Consider the following 16,105-nt stretch of genomic DNA (forward strand, 5'->3'; position numbering starts at 1 on the left):
ACAAGTCCCCACATGGCCAGATGGACGTAAAAATAAAAAAGTTAGGGCTCTGGGAATAAGGGCAGAAAAAAAGGAAACAGAAAATCGCAAGGTTGTGAAGGGGTTAAAAGGCGACAGTTTTTCCAAGTGTCTCATGCTAGTTGATAAATCTGGTGCATTATTATGCTTATACAGTCTCGTCTCACGTAATGCTGTTATTTTAATTGTCTTACGGTAGTTTAGTCCACAATTTTAGAGATAATTTACTTGTAGAAGATGTAATTTAGACGATACTCTTTCTCTGCCAAAGCCCTTGTTGAGCATGATGAACTGTACATACAATGTGTCTAAAACACATAATAAAACAGCTGAAAAACTGATTTTTAGTACAAATTTATCCAGATTTCTGGAGAAAGCCCAAAAATGTTCTCATAATCAAACGCGAAGTGCCAAGTTCCCACCTCGAATTGTCTATTAGTTTACATGTCCCTAGAAAGTCTGGAATTTTAATAATATTCATAACAAGAGAAGATTTGAGAAGCTGCAAACTCATGATGTTGGACGCCAGGTCAAGAAATAGAGTTACCAATATGAGCGTCCAACAATCCCACAAGAGATAGGTGCTAGCACTTCACACTGGCTTCCCAGAAGGACACAAGATGGGATCACCAAGTAATTTATCCAAAAGGCGTGAAAAAGAAATCTGATGCTGCATCTTTGTGCCACGAGGAGAGCTGGGACCTGTTATACTTATATATATATATACACAAAAAAGACCACAGCAGGCCGATTCATGTACATGTGCTGCTGTGATTTTTTTTGTCTCTGTGTTGCAGTTTGCAGCTTGCACGTGTTCACATTGGAAGTGCTGATTTGTTTTTTTTCCCTATATATATATATATATATATATATATATATATATATATAATCATGTTCAGGCAGCAGAATCCTTTATGTAGAACTACAGATACAATCACTAATGTAGAACCAGGGACATACAAATGAGGAGAGATGAGGTGGAAGCAATTTATTTTTCCTAGAGGTATTGTTTCCCCTTGTAGAGAGTGACATTCCAAGGTGAGGAGACATTTAAGCCTTGCAATGCTCTTCCTTCCCAAAGAAGCACTGCAAGGCTTAAGGTATGTGCACACGTTGCGGATTCTCTGTGGATCCGCAGGGCTTTTTGAGGTGCAGAAACGCTGCAGATCCGCAATTGATTTACAGTACAATGTAAATCAATGAGAAAAAAAAAGCTGTGCACACTTAGCGGAAAATCCGCTGCGGAAACGCTGCAGTTTAAAAGAAGTAGCATGTCACTTTTTTTGCGAATCTGCAGCGTTTTTTTGTACCCATTCCATTATAGAAAACCGCAGGGGTAAAAAACGCAGCAAATCCGCAAAAACAAACGCACAAAAAACGCTGCGGATCTGCACAAAATCCGCAGGTGCGTTTTCTGCCAGGAGAGGCAGAATCCGCACCAGAAATTCCTAAGCCTAATCCGCAATGTGTGCACATAGCCTTAAACGTCTCCTCACCTTGGCTTGTCATGTCACTCTCCATAAGGAGTAACGTTACATCTTGAATCCCAGTCAGACGCCTCTGACCCAGCCAAACCAAATCTCACACTTTGCACTGACGAGGGCAGTACCTCGAAACACAATGTCTGCAAATTAAGATTCTGGTTTGGGCTTTTATTCTAAGTCATGTGACAAGGCTCGTTAAAGGGTCGACATTGTTTTTTAGGGTTGCTACTTCCAATAGGTGGCACTAGAGTTCTAGTCCTCTTCCTCCCTGAAGAGACAATTTGCATATTTATTTTCCTAACACAGACATGTAGTTAGTTATGGAAACAGTCAGTTGTTCAGATACAGGGTGTCAGGTCACACAAGTCAACAATTCAACAGTTCCAATCTCGTATTCTCTATTCTAACTATCTCTCAGTAAGAACGGCGCTTTAATATCCTTGTGCTTTAACTTTCACGGGCAGCACTCACAATGATAGGCCCGTCACTACAACTGTCCTTCAATCGTTTTCAATAACGGGGGTCACTGATCTTCCCAGCTAGGCCACAAGTCTTTAGTAGCTAGATACTTAATATTCTATGTGTGCTCCTCACACTGACCGGCCCGTCTGTTCCGTGGCACGAACCCGGCCCACACCTTGCACCGTGCGTCTAAACTGGATGTTACGGCCTGGTTCACTCACGTCTGTTACCACGGCAGACGTCCGGCCCCGTATGATGTTCAGAATTCGACCTTCTATGCTTGACCGGTGGCGTCTGGACATCGGGTCTAAGGCTACTTTCACACTGGCGTTTTTTTTAAAGGGAACCTGTCACCCCGTTTTTTGAGATTGAGCTATAAATACTGTTAAATAGGGCCTGCGCTGTGTGTTCCTATAGTGTATGTAGTGTACCCCGATTCCCCATGTATGCTGAGAAATAACTTACCAAAGTCGCCGTTTTCGCCTGTCAATCAGGCTGGTCAGGTCGGGAGGGCGTGGTGACATCGGTGGTTCTTCCTCAGCTTTACGTTGGTGGCGTAGTGGCGTAGTGGTGAAGACACAGCGCGCGATCTGCGCTGTAATCCCTTGCATCGGTGGGGGCGGCCATCTTCCTGGGGCCGCGCGTGCGCAGATCGAGTGCTCTGCTGCACGGGGCTTCAGGAAAATGGCCGCGGGATGCCGCGCGTGCACATTAGAGATCGCGGCGGCCATTTTCCCAAAGCCGAGATGCAAACTCGGCTTTGGGAAAATGGCCGCCGCGATCTCTAATGCGCACGCGCGGCATCCCGCGGCCATTTTCCTGAAGCCCCGTGCAGCAGAGCACTCGATCTGCGCACGCGCGGCCCCAGGAAGATGGCCGCCCCCACCGATGCAAGGGATTACAGCGCAGATCGCGCGCTGTGTCTTCACCACTACGCCACTACGCCACCAACGTAAAGCTGAGGAAGAACCACCGATGTCACCACGCCCTCCCGACCTGACCAGCCTGATTGACAGGCGAAAACGGCGACTTTGGTAAGTTATTTCTCAGCATACATGGGGAATCGGGGTACACTACATACACTATAGGAACACACAGCGCAGGCCCTATTTAACAGTATTTATAGCTCAATCTCAAAAAACGGGGTGACAGGTTCCCTTTAATACGTCGCAATGCGTCGTTTAGGGGAAAAAATGCATCCCGCAAAGTTGTTTGCAGGATGCGTTTTTGCCCCATAGAGTTACATTACCGACGCATTGCGACGTATTGACACACGTCGCAACTGTCTTGCGACGGTAATGTAACGTTTTTTGCAGCCGACGGACCGCTTTTTCCGACCGCGCATGCGGGGCCGGAACTCCGCCCCCACCTCCCAATGGGGCAGCGGATGCGCCGGAGAAATGCATCCGCTGCACCCGTTGTGCGGCATAACAAACGCTAGCGTCGGAATCTCGGCCCGACGCAATGCGACGGGACGAATCCGACGCTAGTGTGAAAGTAGCCTTATCCAGTGGCATCAGGACATCAGGTATTGACCAACGTAGTCTGAGCTTCGGTGCTTGGCCCACGATTTCCCGCTGGTCTCTTTCCCCAGCCACTCTGCCTCTGTATCCAGCGTTCATACGTCCTCACTCTCTCAACTGGTTGTCGCCAACTGCCTTGCCACTCAGCCCTTTTATATTTGATAACTGAGCCACAGCTACTACCTGACCCGATGCTTTCTTCAAATTTATCAGCCCAGAAACACTTTCTCCATCTTCCATAAACCACCTTAGGGTGGTTTCACACTTGCGTTTTTGTCTGCAGCGTTTTTTCCCCTATATTTAACATTGAAAACGCATGCATTTTTGTTTGTACGCGTTTGGTCGCATTTTGCAACGCATGCGTTTTTTACTGCATGCGTTCATTTTCAGAAATGAAACTTGTAGTATTTTTGAGAGGCGTTTTTTGGACCAAAAAAAACGCATGCGTTTTCATGCCTTTTTTTGGGGTCAAAAAATACATTGGAGACAATGGGGACGCATGCGTTTTTTTGTGCATGCGTTTTGTTTGCGTTAAAAACGCATGCGTTTTTATATTAAAAAAACAGAAAACACACTGATATGCCACCCCCCAACATAAAGGTGATAAAGGGATCCTAACCCTATCCCTAACCCTAAGGTATCCTAACCCTAACCCTACCCCTAACCCTAAGGGATCCTAACCCTAACCCTAATCCATTTAGGGTTAGGGGTAGGGGTAGGGTTAGGATCCCTTTAGGGTTAGGGTTATGATCCCTACCCCTAACCCTAACTATTTCTGTTTATAGTGGGGTTTTTTACTTTATTTTGATGATTGGCAGCTGTCACACTTTTCTCAGCATGCGTTTAAAAAACGCAAACGCATGAAAAAACGCATGTAAACGCGTCAAAACGCCGCGTTTTTTTCACCACATGCAAAAACGCATGCATCAAAAAAACGCAGCGTTTGCACGCGTTTACATGCGTTTTTTCACCATGCTTTTTTTGCGTTTTTTACCGCGAAAAAACGCACCCAAAAAAACGCAAATGTGAAACCAGCCTTAGTCAGTTTACAACAAATTTTGCAGCATAATGTCGGGCCCAGTGTGAGAAAGCTGGGTCTCCCTCAGAGGTCATGGGTCTTCCAGCAGGACAACGACCCAAAACACACTTCAAAAAGCACTAGAAAATGGTTTGAGAGAAAGCACTGGAGACTTCTAAGGTGGCCAGCAATGAGTCCAGACCTGAATCCCATAGATTAGGGGTCCCCAACTCCAGTCCTCAAGGCCCACCAACAGGTCATGTTTTCAGGATTTCCTTTGCATTGCACAGGTGATGCAATTATTACCTGGGCAAGACTAAGGAAATCCTGAAAACATGACATGTTGGTGGGCCTTGAGGACTGGAGTTGGGGACCCCTGCCATAGAACACCTGTGGAGAGATCTAAAAATGGCAGTTTGGAGAAGGCACCCTTCAAATATCAGGGACCTGGAGCAGTTTGCCAAAGAAGAATGGTCTAAAATTCCAGCAGAGCATTGTAAGAAACTCATTGATGGTTACCGGAAGCGGTTGGTCGCAGTTATTTTGGCTGAAGGTTGTGCAACCAAGTATTAGGCTGAGGGTGCCAATACTTTTGTCTGGCCCATTTTTGGAGTTTTGTGTGAAATGATCAATGTTTTGCTTTTTGCTTCATTCTCTTTTGTTTTTTTTCATTTAAGACAAATTAAAGGAAGATAATAATACCAAATAATTTGTGTTTGTAATCATTTTCAGGAAGAAACTGAGTATTATCTGACAGAATTGCAGGGGTGTCAATACTTTTGACCATGACTGTACATACACAATACATATCTGGATACATACACAGATCGTGTACAGTACATATGTAGCTTTCTTATGCACAATATATATATTTTAGTGTGAGGTGGCCAATGGCAGCCCGTTCTCCGTTGCCGTACACCCCGCCACCATTATATACACAGGGGCCCTTTGTGCCCTCACACCTCTGCCCCCTGGCTCAGTGTGTATGTAATGCCATCTAGAGGTAGGAGTTGGTATTGCACAGGAAGTGACCCGTGTTCGCCAGCAGATGGCAGACGGCTGGGTCAGAGAGCGGAGGGGCTGGTCTACCACAGCTCCAGTGTCTGCACATTGCTGCTGGCTGGAGATCAAAGAGCACGTCAGGGCTCACCGTCCGGTCCTCTGCACACACACGGACATACATACATATGACACATACACACTTTATCTTACCTTCTCTGCTGGATTTCTTTCATGCAGACAGTCTCCAGAAGTAGCAGGGGCCATTACTCCCTGCCCCCTCCCAGTGTTGCCGTGGAGAGCCAATGTAGAGATGGTGACTAGGACAAAGAGGGTGGGCACAGCAGGACAGGACCGGGTGCCCTCACACGCTCTTTGATCTCCAGCCAGAAGTGATGTGGACACGCTGAAGCTGGGAGAAAGCTCTCCCCCTCCCTGTCCTCTTCACCCTGCCTGCTGTCTGGGTGTACTGCTGTCTGCCATCTGCTGGTGAAAGTGAGTATCGCCCGTGTAATTCTGCTCTTTCACCAGCAGATGGCAGACTTCAGGCTAGCCGCACAATAGTGAGGGAAGGAGCAGGGAAGCTCTCACAAAGGACTGAGGCACAAAGGGGAATAGTATTGTTATTACCACCTTTGTCTTCACTGCTGTACAACTACTGTAATTCCACTTCACAGGTCATTATACAGCATGAGTGCTATTGGTGCTGATGCAGAAAGTGATGGAGCGCTGCAACGTGCCTATAAAATAGCAGGGATGTAATAAGATGGTTCAGCCATTTATAATTGCTCCATATTAATAGGTTGGAAATCGCAGGAAACACCGTGAATTTCTGGAGCGTTGAACAAGCACTCGCATCTTTACCTCGGCTGCATTAGCTTATTTCTGGGACAAAGCATTACAGAGTGGTCATACATTGCGCTTTATTTGCTTTCTGGCCATTTTTTGAGATTTTTGTTTAGGATAAAAACATTGCTTGGCATTATGATTGAATACCAGATTAAATTTCATATACATTACATTTTCCATACGCACGACTAGAGTTTTTTTTTCGGAGCATGTGTATGGATTTCTACAAACCCCAAATAAGGTTCATGGACAGAACAAACACTATGAAAAAAGATATATAAAAAAAATCCAGAAACTGTACGTCCAAAATCATGTTTCTCAGCTTATGGAAGCTTATGGAGTCTGAAAGGTTAACAACGGCACAAAAAGCTTTGCTTGATCCTAAAGATAGGTCATCAATGAAACAACCTCTAAGTGTATTGTTAGACATGTTTCACTATTTGTTATTGCATAGCACAATCTGAATTAAACGCCACTGGGTCTTTTTTAGACTTTTACTTTTCCTATTGTTTCAGGAAATAGCACATCTACATTGGCCACAATGGTTAAACCCTGACTTCTTTTGTATTTCAGTCTCTTATGAGTGTGTAGACAGGTCATTGTGAAGGGAGGGAGAGCAGAGTCAGCAGTAACATCAGATATTCTGATTGGTGGATCCTGTGTTTTCAGCAGGGTATAAAGGTGTTTACCTGTTGTTGTAATCCTGTCTCTGCTGATAAAGAAAGTGCTGAAAACATTTCCTGAAAAGAGCAGAAGTAGGATTCTAAAAAAAAGCTTCAGTGGCCATTGAGAAAATTGCAAGGTTACTCATTTTATTTTTAAAGAGAGTGATATGAAAAAAAACAATGTTTTCTTTTAAATACATGGAATATAAAAAAAATAGTTAATTTTTTATGATAGCCTCTCCTTAAAGGATAGGCCAATATCCGATTGGTGGGGGTCCGACACCCTGCACATGATCAGTTGTTATGAACTTTGGCAGCGGCTGTATAAACAGCGTATGACGCAAGAACAGCATGGCTATGTACGGTACGGCAGTGGCTTTTGCTGAGTATTGCAGTCTAGTCCCCATTCACTTCAATAAGAGCCGAGCTTCAGAACCTGAGAACAGCCATTAGGGCTCGTGCACACGACCGATTTTCTGGGACGAGTGCTTTCCTTGGTTTTCACAGATAGCACTCATACCTATAATACTATATGGGGTTGTGCACACCGTGTGGTCCGCAGAAAAAAATTGGAGTCATGTCTGATATTGATCCAAGTGTCAGATCAAAATAGGCAATGCAAGTCTATGGGTCAGTGAAAAAAATCAGACCGCTCTCTGATGGCATCCAAGTGTGGTTCGATTTTCACTGACTGCCAGAATGGAGAAGGTGGAGAACCTTTTTTTTTCTCTCCACATCCAAGAAAAACTGATGCCACTCTGATCACACTCTGATCTGAATAACTGGACCGTTTTTTTCAGATGTGGAGAAAATGGTGGTTTGACCCTACACCTAAGGCCGGGGTCACACGAGAAATTCGCACGAGTCTCGTATCTCAATCCTCGGCACTGCCACCGGCACTTGGAGCCGAGTGCACAGCTGCACAGGAATACATGCAGCCACACTTTCCGGTCCCGAGTGCCGGCGGCAGTGTCGGGTATTGAGATACGAGACTCGTGCGAGTTTCTCGCTAGTGTGACTCCGGCCTTACACTGTTTATAGAGCTGTGCTGTTCCATTCTGGTCACTGCCAGAGCTGAAAACTGCCAATTATTGGGGGTTGAGGTGGTTATTGGACGCTCACCGATCTGATATCGATGACTCATCCCAAGAATAGGTGATCCATATCCAAAGATTGGAAAAATATTTTAATTGACGAGTGGTCAAAAGTCACCATGTAGCCCTGGCATTACTGTGTGTCTTACATGTAGAAATACAATCTCAAATTGTAAAAAGACATTTCCAAAAATCTGCAACAATTTATTGTACAATTCCATTTGTTGTAATTTTCAGAAATAAATATAAAAAAATGTCCTTTGAAATCAGGGTGCACTAAGTATTTTCACTTTTGTAGCGTGCCCATTCAGTGGTGGAAATGTCATGGGATTACACAGCGAATTTCACCCTCTCCAAGCAATACAAAGGTTGAATCCATGGCAAACCTGTAATGATGCGTGTAACACATGCCAGTTTTACAATGGATTGATGATGGGATGTGTCTGGAAATTGCCTATCACAGTGTCTTACATAAATATGGCTGTATATCTATTGTCCTAAGAGGCAAGAAGGTGCATATACAGGGACTTTCCATGCAGCCTGACTGCTCCCCTGCATCTACACAACAGATACTACATGTAACCTTCTCTACTGGGTGACTCCAATGTGTCAGTACAAAGGAGTCATTCATCCTTAGGAACACATGGGGTTTTCTTGGTTGGAAACGTGCTAGAATTCCCACATGAAACTTGGAATGTGAGACTAATATTTACCAGAGTGTAGAAATGCATAGCTTTAAATAACCGTCTATGCAAACATTCAGAGAGGGTCCACAAAGAACTCGGTTCATGGTAAAAGAGTCTAATTGCTTGGTCACTGAGCTATCACATATTCATTCTCAAGGGGTTATCCCAGAAAAAGAGTCAAATGTGATTTAGCAAAAAAGGACCTACACTCCCTGACAGAAGTTATGTCACGTATCCATGTTATGTAAATAAAAGCTTATAACCTGACGTTAAATTCATCCATTGGTTGTATAAATTATTTTTTTGAAAGCTGAAACCCTCCGAAATGTGGTTTAGGTTAAGAAAATAAATTGGCATCAATGCAGAAATATTGATCAGTTAATGGACACAAAATGGTCAGATTTTGGCAAGACAAAAGTTTTGTCGCCTGGTCATATAATGCACCCAATCCTAGTTTACATCCTCACCTGTGCTCAATAAAAGATCAGTTAATTAGTATGTGTGTATAAAAAGAAACCCAGCACCCCAGACCTACCTTCACTTGAACTGCAACTTGAGCTCTGACAACATGCCAAAAATCTACCCTGTGACCAAAGCCTGGATTATCAAGAGTCTGAAGACCAGATCTACTGCAGAGGTGGCTGGCACCTTTAATGTGTCTCAGTGTCAAGTACAAAGAATAAAAAAAAGATTTAAAGAGACTGGAGATGTGTTTGACAAGCCCAGGTCCGGCAGACCCCGCAATACAAATGCTCAGAAGGAACGTTTGTTGGTTAGAAAATCCAAAGCTAGTCCCTCTTCCACTGCAGCAGAGCTCCAACAGGCCTGGTCACCTCAAGTCCCTGTGTCAACTAGACCAGTTTGTAGGATTCTGTCTCAAAATGGTCTCTATGGTCGAATCAGTGCCCAGAAGCCAACACTAAACAAAAGGCAAATAAAAAACTGTGTGTGATTTGCAAAGTCCCACAGCCTGCTAAACAGATGGACCCTGGAAAAGTGGCAGAAGGTGGATTTCTCTGATGAATCTTCAGTAGAATTACACCACAGCCACTGCAAATACTGCAGGAGACCTACTGGAGCCCGTATGGATCCAAAATACTCCCAGAAAACAGTTAAATTTGGTGGTGGAAAGATCATGGCCTGGGGTTACATTCAGTATGTGGGTGTGCGAAACATTTGCAAGGTGGAAGGCAATACCAATAGCCTAAAATATCAAGAAGTATTAGCTTCCTCTTATATTCCAAATCATAAAAGTGGTCAAATTCTGCAGCAGGATGGTGCTCCATCTCATACATCCATCTCTACAACAAAGTTCCTCCAGGCAAAAAAGATGAAGCTGCTCAAGGACTGGCCAGCCCAGTCACCAGACATGAACATCATTGAGCATGTTTGGGGCAGGAAGAAAGAGGAAGCTTGGAAGACAAAACCAAAGAATCTAGATGAACTCTTGGAGGCATGGAAGACTGCATTCTTTCCTATTCCTGATGACTTCATTAATAAATTGTATGATCATTGTTGAACCGCATGGATGCAGTCCTTCAAGCTCATGGAAGTCACACAAAATATTAAATATGACTCTAATAGCACCAAAACTTCATTCACCAATGTTATGCAACATATACAGTTAAGTCCATATATATTTGGACAGAGACAACATTTTTCTAATATTGGTTATAGAAATTACCACAATGAATTTTAAACAAAACAATTAAGATGCAGTTGAAGTTCAGACTTTCAGCTTTCATTTGAGGGTATCCACATTAAAATTGGATGAAGGGTTTAGGAGTTTCAGCTCCTTAACATGTTCCACCCTGTTTTTAAAGGGACCAAAAGTAATCGGACAAATTAAATAATTTTAAATAAAATATTCATTTCTAGTACTTGGTTGAAAACCCTTTGCTGGCAATGACTGCCTGAAGTCTTGAACTCATGGACATCACCAGACGCTGTGTTTCCTCCTTTTTGATGCTCTGCCAGGCCTTCACTGCGGTGGTTTTCAGTTGCTGTTTGTTTGGGGCCTTTCTGTCTGAAGTTTAGTCTTTAACAAGTGAAATGCATGCTCAATTCGGTTAAGATCAGGTGACTGACTTGGCCATTCAATAATACTCCACTTCTTTGCTTTAATAAACTCCTGGGTTGCTTTGGCTTTATGTTGTGGGTCATTGTCCATCTGTAGTATGAAACGACGACCAATCAGTTTGGGTGCATTTGGCTGGATCTGAGCACACAGTATGTCTCTGAATACCTCAGAATTCATTCGGCTGCTTCTGTCCTGTGTCACATCATCAATAAACACTAGTGACCCAGTGCCACTGGCAGCCATGCATGCCCAAGCCATCACACTGCCTCCGCCATGTTTTACAGATGATGTGGTATGCTTTGGATCATGAGCTGTACCACGCCTTCGCCATACTTTTCTCTTTTCATCATTCTGGTAGAGGTTGATCTTGGTTTCATCTGTCCAAAGAATGTTCTTCCAGAACTGTGCTGGCTTTTGTAGATGTTTTTTAGCAAAGTCCAGTCTAGCCTTTTTATTCTTGATGCTTATGAGTGGCTTGCACCATGCAGTGAACCCTCTGTATTTACTTTCATGCAGTCTTCTCTTTGTGGTAGATTTGGATATTGATACACCTACCTCCTGGAGAGTGTTGTTCACTTGGTTGGCTGTTGTGATGGGGTTTCTCTTCACCATGGAGATTATTCTCTGATCATCCACCACTGTTGTCTTCTGTGGGCGCCCAGGTCTTTTTGCATTGATGAGTTCACCAGTGCTTTCTTCTTTCTCAGTATGTACCAAACTGTAGATTTTGCCACTCCTAATATTGTAGCAATTTCTCGGATGGGTTTTTTCTGTTTTCACAGCTTAAGGATGGCTTGTTTCACCTGCATGGAGAGCTCCTTTGACAGCATGTTTACTTCACAGCAAAGCCTTCCAAATGCAAGCACCACACCTCAAATCAACTCCAGGCCTTTTATCTGCTTAATTGAGAATGAAGGGATTGCTCACACCTGTCCATGAAATAGCTTTGGAGTCAATTGTCCAATTACTTTAGGTCCCTTTAAAAACAGGGTAGCACATGTTAAGGAGCTGAAACTCCAAAACCCTTCATCCAATTTTAATGTGAATACCCTCAAATGAAAGCTGAAAGTCTGAACTTCAACTGTATCTGAATTGTTTTGTTTAAAATTCATTGTGGTAATGTCTATAAACAAAATTAGAAAAACGTTGTCTCTGTCCAAATATATATGGACTTAACTGTATTTATATGTTAAGTAAATTATTTGTTTGAAAATCACATTACTTTCTGTGGGCGACAGAACTTTTGTCTTGCCAAAATCTGACCATTCTGTGTCCATTAACTGATCAATATTTCTGCATTGATGCCAATTTATTTTCTTAACCTAAACCACATTTTGGAGGGTTTCAGTTTTCAAAAGAATAATTTGTACAACCAATAGATGAATTTAACGTCAGGTTATAACCTTTTATTTACATAACATGGATAAGAGACATAACTTCTGTCAGGGAGTGTATGTTCAACTCTTCTTTACATGAAAGTGCCGTCACCTTAGGATTAGGGTTACACGTGTCGCATAACGGGGCTGAGACTTGCTTCCCGCAACATTTTTTAGAGCTGGGCTTTTGCTGTACATAAAACAGACATGAATCAAAGCCTATGGTGAGTGTGACGCTTGCCACAGAAAATCCAACACATTTGGAGACATTTGCCTCCGTGTCACAGTCTGGGAATAGGAAATCATTATATCCAACATAGCAATGTGTGTAATTTCAGTGTTGATGACACATGTAGCCCAGTGACTGAGCCATAAAGTCGCATTTGCTTCAAAATGTGGATTTTGAACAAGTCAATATGCCCAACTATACTTCAGGATCAAATAGCCAAATCTGCCCTTAGTGTCCTACGTTTGGGTGACAGCGATTAAAACCAGTAGGCGTATCTTCTCTTATTTTGTAACCATCCCATCCTTAAAAAAAATATTTTTGTGAAGTCGGACAACTTCCATAAGCTATTGATCTAGAGGTGTAATTAATATTTTACTGAGCTCTTTTTCAGGGATTAATGCAAAGACATTGTAGAAATGTACAATCTGTGGTTCGAGGCACATTTCTTTGCTTTAATGTATTTCATCCCCCATTCGGCTTTTGCAGAAAATTTGAGATGCCAAAACGATAACAAAAAAAAATCATAGTGACCCCAATAAAACATCTCTTTAGGTTCCCATTTAGAGGTTTAGTGGGTATTTTGGGAAAAATAAGCTGTTAAAGAATTAATTTTATACTATATATATTTTTTCTACAAATTTTAGCATATATTTTATACTCCATACATAAATGTAGAGAAATACATCCAAAAATGTATATCCATGAGCCACTTACTGTCTGACTTTTTCACAACTAGAACATGTACCTATTAGGGTAAGTTCACACAGGACTTTTTTGCTGCGTATTTTTGCTGCGTTTTTTTTTTCAGCTGCTTTTTACAGTACCAGCAAAGCCTATAAGATTTCAGAAATCTCATGCACACACATTGGTTTTTTGTTTGATCAGTATTTTGTGCTTCGCTGCGCTTTTTTGACATAGAGCATGTCACTTCTTTATAGTCTATGGGTCTGTTCTTGGTTCTTTGTAGACCATGTGTCTACAAACAATCATGTCATGGGAACATATCTGTTTTTTTGGATCAAAATTACTTATTGAAGTCTACGGATCCGTGAGAATCACAGACTGCACAGAGATGGCATCTGTGTGCAGTCCGTGTGCGGTCCGTTATTAACAATGTAATGAATAGCAGAAGCTTTTTAAATTACTTATTTCTCAATACGTGGAAATCACTGATGACACTTGGACTGTTTTTATGCATACGTGAAAAATCACTAATGTCTGATTTAGGCCTTGGGGTGAGCATTATGCCCATGGGTGTAATAATGAGAAACAGAGGTAAGCCGAAAGTGCGGGTTTATGGAGCAGAACTAGCCAGTCATCTGACAGCTACAGTATGTATTGAGAATGGGCAGTTTAGGGAAGACCCAGAAAGTCTTGTCTATCTGCCCCTATTGACTTTGTGTACTCTGCAAGCATGTGGACATGAATCCAGTCCTTTTTTGTTATTCCTAGTAAATAACATACGGTGCCGTTAGCCAATTTCACAGGTTTACAAATCGCTGGAGCATCTAATCAGATGCAGCTTACTTTTTTTTATTTATCAGGCTAAACAAATTTGGAATGACACTGTATAAGGAGCGCTTTGTGCAGCTGTCCCATTTTAAACGCTTGACTTGCAAATACTAAAACTAGAACAACAAGAGGGAAATGGGAGACAAAATGCTTCCCTGAACTGACACAACGCAGAGTTGTTTGCAGAAATTTCTGAGACCATCCTATGCGCCTCAATAATACTTATACAAAAGTGTGTGCTTGCTGCAGAAAGATGAGCAAATCTGAATTTCAGTCCCCAAAATTGTCCAAAATGAGCATCCTATAAATCAGGGATCCCCAACCTATGGCTCGGGAGCCACATGTGGCTCAAAGGACAATGATGTGTGGCTCATGGCTTTCTGTCAATTGGATGCATTAGCACCAGGTCTGCCCACAACTAATAAGAGCAGGTCTCCAGATGGTGACTTTTGTGAGTAGCCCCACAAAGAAGAGCAGATCTAGACACCCCTTTGGGGTTGGAGAGATAAATTATGTAAATGCTAAACTGGACATAGGATGATACTGCCAAATGGATCCGATAGTGTGGTGGGAGTGCTTGTTGCAAAAAATACCTAATGCGGTGAGGCGAGTATACTGCCTTGGTGTGATTTCCATGTGGACGCTCTGGCTGTCATGCTCATAATGCGGGCTCTGGGTGTTACTGCTGTATGTGGGGGGAAGGGAGCAGGAGCTGGATGTCACTATTTGGGGGCTCTGGATGTGGCTCACGACCCTCTTTCTGAGATGAATGTGGCTCTCGAGGTAAGAACGGTTGAGAATCACTGCTCTAATATTGATCACTCTTACAATAAGTGAAACTATTATCCCATGTTACCAGCATACAGTACATATATTATGTGATATTAGATATAGCCGACTGATAAAACTATGGCGATGAGCCAATCCGTTTCGATCCATATTGTTTTTTCTCTTGAGCTTTTGGCAGATTTCTCCTTAATAAATGGGTTTGCTGTGAGGGTACAGTTCACTCACATGTCAAACACATAGAAAACTATTGTAAATGATAAAATTATGGTATTTGGCATCTTATGTATGCAATTAGTGCTGTCTAGATACAATCTCCAGTGTGGTTTAATCAGGACGACATTGCTGTGAAATCAATGCTGACAGTCTCTTAGGAGCACGCTGAAGATGAAACAACACTTTTAGGATGCTCAAAGTGTCTAAATGCCACTATAGTTATGATCTCCAAGGATACTTGTCCTTGCCAAGCTAGTGCCGGAAAATGTAAAGGATAAAAACCTATAATAAAAACAATAGGTACATTTTACATTTAGTTTTAATCTGGAACAATTCAATAGATACGATGGATTAGATATGGGTGTCATGGTGAGTTTCTGGTCTAGGAGATGGGGACCTTGTGGATCTCTGTCTTCCAGGTCTATATTCCATTTTAGAAAACTTGTCAATATGGAACATACATCATGCAGGGGAATGAATTAGGCCTTAGGAGGATCTGTTCTTACTCCCATTTTTCATTTTTGTCATGAAAACCAGCAAGCAATCTAAATTCAGGAAACCAGCGAGAACATTTCTAACTCAACGATTCTGGAAATTGTAAGAGTCATTAATAGGGGTTGTCTCGATTACACAAAAGCATCTGCAGAGGGACGGCGAGATGCAGTACTGAACACGGCCCATGGGTAGCAGACCCATTTTTATACACACAGGGAAGATTTTAATACTCAGACTAGTGGTATGACTGCTTCGGTAGTAGTTCAAGAATAAAATTATATCCGTTTTGTAGACATCCTAGCCTGGAAGTGCACTGGGGGCATGACAATAAACTGAGCGTAACTAAAATTGTCCTGTAAGGTTCCTTTTAAATGGAAATAGGACATCTGGATAGGCTGAAAACTGAGAATCTTACATTTGGGAGAAATTGACAATGTCATTAGGCTATTATTCTAAACATGAAAAATGAAATAGGTCTACCAGCATGGTAACACAGAACCCATAGAAATAAAAACTCAGACACCCAAGTTGCAAATCAATGGCCGTGGTGTTTATTCAGGGTTACATGAATATCTTAAATAAAGAATAAACCAACACCATAGAACCTTTAACC

At 42.4% G+C, this 16,105-nt stretch overlaps 1 protein-coding gene across 4 annotated transcripts in view; it reads right to left on the reverse strand.

Annotated features, from left to right (window-relative positions):
• Positions 1–16,105, reverse strand: part of PSD3 (pleckstrin and Sec7 domain containing 3) — an 835,030-nt gene that overhangs the window by 642,312 nt on the left and 176,613 nt on the right. The window contains exon 1 of one of the 4 annotated variants that reach the window (XM_069742401.1): positions 5,718–5,966. The exons of the other annotated variants lie outside the window; for them this stretch is intronic. Within the exon in view, the coding sequence (XP_069598502.1) occupies positions 5,718–5,771 (54 nt within the window). The 5' untranslated portion in view covers positions 5,772–5,966. Of the gene's footprint in view, positions 1–5,717; positions 5,967–16,105 lie in introns of those variants that run through there. 4 annotated transcript variants of the gene reach the window in all.

Source organism: Ranitomeya imitator, chromosome 1 (genome assembly GCF_032444005.1).
Source record: "Ranitomeya imitator isolate aRanImi1 chromosome 1, aRanImi1.pri, whole genome shotgun sequence".
Classification (NCBI taxonomy): Eukaryota; Metazoa; Chordata; class Amphibia; order Anura; family Dendrobatidae; genus Ranitomeya; species Ranitomeya imitator.